The 4,670-nt window shown below is 40.1% G+C and overlaps 1 protein-coding gene across 1 annotated transcript; it reads right to left on the reverse strand.

Annotated features, from left to right (window-relative positions):
- Positions 1-1,740: 1,740 nt before the first annotated feature.
- On the reverse strand, positions 1,741-3,702 carry LOC105045572 (xylan glycosyltransferase MUCI21). Its single transcript, XM_010923909.4, has 2 exons — positions 3,244-3,702; positions 1,741-3,156 (listed from the first exon to the last, which is right to left on the reverse strand). Exons 1-2 carry the CDS (start codon positions 3,470-3,472, stop codon positions 1,817-1,819), a joined length of 1,569 nt encoding a protein of 522 aa, XP_010922211.1. The 5' UTR covers positions 3,473-3,702; the 3' UTR covers positions 1,741-1,816.
- Positions 3,703-4,670: the final 968 nt, after the last annotated feature.

Consider the following 4,670-nt stretch of genomic DNA (forward strand, 5'->3'; position numbering starts at 1 on the left):
TATGATAAATAAAAATTTATATTTATAAAACTTTAAAAACTAATGCTAACTTTGCGAATTGAGTATGAAGTCTTTAGTTAATAATGAGTGACATGTACTTTTGAGAATCAGTAATCTCAAATATTATATATTTTAAATGATATCAATCTTTTTTTTATTTGTATAATTATATAATCTAATAATAATACAAACTAATAGAAGATTTTTAGTGATTGTACAAAGTCTAAGCATCTTATTCAAGGTTGACTCATATATCATAAATTTCTTAAATTGTACTTTGATATTTTATAGTTAAACTATTCTTTATCATACCAACTAATAGTACATATTTAGATATTTTATTTGCTTGTATCAAAATTATATTATTAGTAGAATGATATTACATTCCTCTTTATTTTTTGGTAAAAATATCACATTCCTATTATTCATGTACATTACAAATTTATATAGCTTATAGTAATTATAATATTTTAAAGTCATGCTAGAATTTATTTTTAATGAACTAAACTAATAATATGCACTTAGATATATTTTTACTTGTATAAGAATTGTAATTGTTGAAACAATGATACCAAGTATCATATAATAGAACTTAAGTTTGCTAAAGATAGTGAACTCGATATCTTGACTAATATTAATTTTTGTATCTCTTCCATGTTATATAGTTATTAATTCTCCCAATTATTGTCTTGACCAGTTTAAATTATCGTTATTGCTCCATACATGTGGTTTGAGCTATATGTGAGACTAATATATTGAGTTTGATATACATTGTTGACCCTTTTCTTGGACCCTTAAAGATGTTTTATTGGATAGATAACGATGAATTAATCAACATGCTTTAGATTTCACCACTTAAATCACTTTGATCAATTACTATAATAAAATGATTCATCTCATAGGAATACATTTTGAAGAACAATACTATCTTCAAAATCAAAATGAAAAATCGACTTATTAAGTTTATTAGTTTTATTTTGCTCTTAAAAGGAGCTGATTAAATAATGAAGCATATCCTAACCTAGCATTAGTTATTTTATCTTAATCATCAATAACAAGAAGGTTTATATCATTTCATAAAAATCAACAAAGTAGTTATTTTGTCTCGGTCATCAATAGCAAGAAGATTTATATAATTTCTTACAAAACAACAAAATCTTCATCACGTATTGATTAAAGTCAACTAATATCAAATAGCAATATTCATATCACTTCTAACTTAATTAAGTATGATCGATACATCGGTTTGGATTGTTTGCTAATGGACCGAGCCTTATAGAATAAAAATAAAATTTAGCACAAGCTCGCATGCCACCAATGACTTTTTTGTAGATCTTGTAGGACTCACAGTAAAAAAAAAATAAAAAAAAAATAATAAAAAATAATAAAAAGAGGAGAGATGAAGCAAGAGAAGAAAGAATCCAAACAAGATTGAGCTGAAATTTTATGTCCTATCTATCAAGATAAGATCATCATATAGAATAAGATGTACAAATGAACAATTGGAAGAAATAATCCACCAAATCATATAAGTAAATATGGGTTCATCTCAGGAGAAAGAATGCTGTACTCTATATGACACGACCACCACCCTCAATCCAAAATCAGCACAGTTCTGTTAAGTACACTGATTTTTCTCTTCATTCTCTTAGCCAACCAGAACCAATCCAACAAAAAGAACTCCTTCACATTTAAAAGGTGAAAAAAATGTGTGTGTGATAAAAAAAAAAAAAAAAAAAAAAAAAAAAAAAAAAAAAAAAAAACCAAAAAAAAAAAAAATCCATGGAACATTGAATCATGGTATAGATTGCCTCTGTCATCTCTGCCGCCGCCCCTGCTGCCTCCACCTCAAATTCATGGATGTCTTCCTCGAGACTATGTACTGTTGAGCTCGAAATAAACGCTTTCGAAATCGAGCCAAGTCCACCCTCACATTCTGCCCATCCAAATACACCTTCTTGGTCACCTGCCACCCCTTGGCATTCACACTCTCAGGGTCTCGCAGCACCGGATCACCCTTTCTATACTCCCTATACAACGAGCTCTCTCTCGGCAGGATCTTATACGGAAAATACCGCAGCCCCATCTTCTTCGCCGGCTCCCCGTAGTATGTCTCCGCCGCCCAGTCCGTCCCCAGCGGCACAATCTGGATGAACACCGACCCTGGCCTCATGAACAAGAAGTGCGTCATCGCCGCCCCGTGGACTCCCACCATCGCGTCGCACGAATTCAGCGCTTGATAAATCCTAGCCAGCTCTGTAGTCCGTTCAGGCCTCAATACCTTCACTTCGAAACCGACCCCCTCCGCCAGTTTCACCAATTCTCCCTCGTTCTCGATCGCTCTCGATCCATTCCGCGACACAACTACCAGCTTCGGTTTCTCTTTTGCCGAAACATTCCGTTCTGTCACCGGTTTCAGCAGCGACGCGGTCGCCTGCTCCTCCGCCCTCATAAGTGTTCTTACTCGAGGTGTGTAGGCCTCGTCGAGCAGTTGGCGGAAATCGAGTACAGTCTTGTTGCTCTCCATTCTATCAGATTCCACCGTGAGTTCGTCATGGATGCGAAGTCCAACGATAACTTCCGAGAAGCAATGGGTTCTCCGATCGTTGGAGTAGTCGATGGGAGGGTGGGCGGAGAGCCGAGAGACGACATCGCTATATTTGGTCATCCACCAGTCGTGGTACTCGAGCATGACGAAGACCACCTGGCGGTTGAAGTGGTGGGAGGTGATGTAGAGAGGGATGATGCCATCATTGAACTCATGGTAGACGTTGCCGGTGTACCCACCGGTGGAGAAGACGACGGCGGGAACGTCATGGCGGACATCGCAGCGGTGGTTATCTAAGTCGCCGGCGCCGGCAGTTCGTAGGCGGAGCTCATCGATGGTGTCCATGATGCTGGTCTCCCACTTCCTGGTATAAGGCCTGATCTTTTCCTCTATGGAAGGGGCGGTGGTGGAGTTATTGTCGAATAGGAGGATGGAGTTGGAGGGTGAATGAGTCCGAACGTCGCCTCGCATGTAGCAAACGTCGGTCCGAAAGGCGGTGCGATCGCAGCAGATGGTGTTGTTGGCCATCGAGGAGCAGGGGGCTGCTCCCCTGTTCTCTTCTTCCGTTCTCGTTTGGAGTTCCGACTCATATTCTGTTCCTAAAGAATCTGCGCAACAAGAGAGAGAGACATAGCGTTAAAGATGGGTGGAGAAGAGAATAAAGTGAAGGGAGAGGGAAAGGGAGGGGAGCTTACAGAAGAGGAGGCGAGGCCCAAAGAAGAAGCTGCAGGAAAGTAGGGAGAAGAGGAAGAGGAAGCGGAGGGCTGCAAGCTTCGACTTCCTGTAATTAAAGTAGTCGTGGTACATGAAAGAAGGGCAGTGGTGAGGCTCCATAAAATCCGGATGCTGCTGCTGCTGCTGCGCTTCGCCTTTTCTCAGCTGCTGAAAATAGCTTATACGGTGGTGGTGGTGGTGATGCACCATGATGTATTTACTCAATTTCGAATAAAAGAAGGTGATGAAGGGAATAATAGTGGAAGAAGAAGGGAGGAGATTATACTTGGAGCGTTGGTGGTTTGGTTTTGGAGTTCTGGATTGAGTGATAGGGGGGTTTCAATGGAGTAGAAGAAGAGGAAGGGAAGAGAGACAGAGAGAAGGGTGGAGGGAGGAAGGTAGAAACAAAGCCGCGTTTGGGGTCGGTATTAAGAATGTTGGAGGTGGCGTGGGAGACTGGAAACGGTCAGATATTGAGGCGATTATACGTGGGTGTGCAAGCCTGGAATAGGAAGGCCGCAGAGATAAGGTAGGCGGTGAGGCCGATGGTGTGGATTGGGTGGGCGTCGTTGTTTGGCTGAGTCATAGACAGCAGCTGGTGAAGAGAATGGTGGATTTATTAATGGGAAAAGGGAGGCCTCAAGGAATCCGGAACGCAGAGGGAAAGGGCTCCGCGTAGAGAAGTATTTCTGGGGACCATCGAGAGGAAAACGCCAGCGATCTTAGCCGAGCATGCGAAGGCGGGGGCAGCACGTGGATTGAGACATGAAAAGCCGTGGCCAGAGTTGGCGGCTAGTGTCAGCTGCCAGGAACTTCAACTAGCCGTTGAATCGTATCGACGAATTGAGTGAGTGGAAAGTTTTCAAATATTTTTATATCCAAATTCTATTTTTTACGTGCTGCAGCAGTTTGGTAGAGTAGGAATAAGGCACCAAATAGTTAAGTTTAAGAAAAGTGAAATTAAGTAGAAAATGATTATGAGTTTGGATTCTGTTCGATCCAGATTGGACTAGAGAGCTTTTTTTTTGGGTAAAAAGAGGTTTGATTCCAAGATTTTTCAACATTCATGTATTATACGACAGCTGGTGATAGGATTATTGGAATAGGGCCTGTCTATTTTACAACAAACACATGGTAGGTGATCTAGAACTTGGTCTCTCCAATCAGGTTTGTGAAAGCTGTATTTTTAAAAAAAAAAATTATTTTCATGAAATCATGTTCTTTTCCATTCTTTCTTTTTATGAAGTATGGACAAATTAAAGCATTGGGTCCTAGAGATGTTTCCGTCAGGAACAAGAAAATTCGGTCGAAAGGAAAGTCTTAGATCAAGAGGAGAAGCTATTGCCAATTCAAGTTTTTTAGTGTCTTGGAACCAAACGCGGTCATGGGATACGAATAGTGTTTTTCT

Source organism: Elaeis guineensis, chromosome 5, assembly GCF_000442705.2.
Source record: "Elaeis guineensis isolate ETL-2024a chromosome 5, EG11, whole genome shotgun sequence".
In the NCBI taxonomy this organism is placed as follows: Eukaryota; Viridiplantae; Streptophyta; class Magnoliopsida; order Arecales; family Arecaceae; genus Elaeis; species Elaeis guineensis.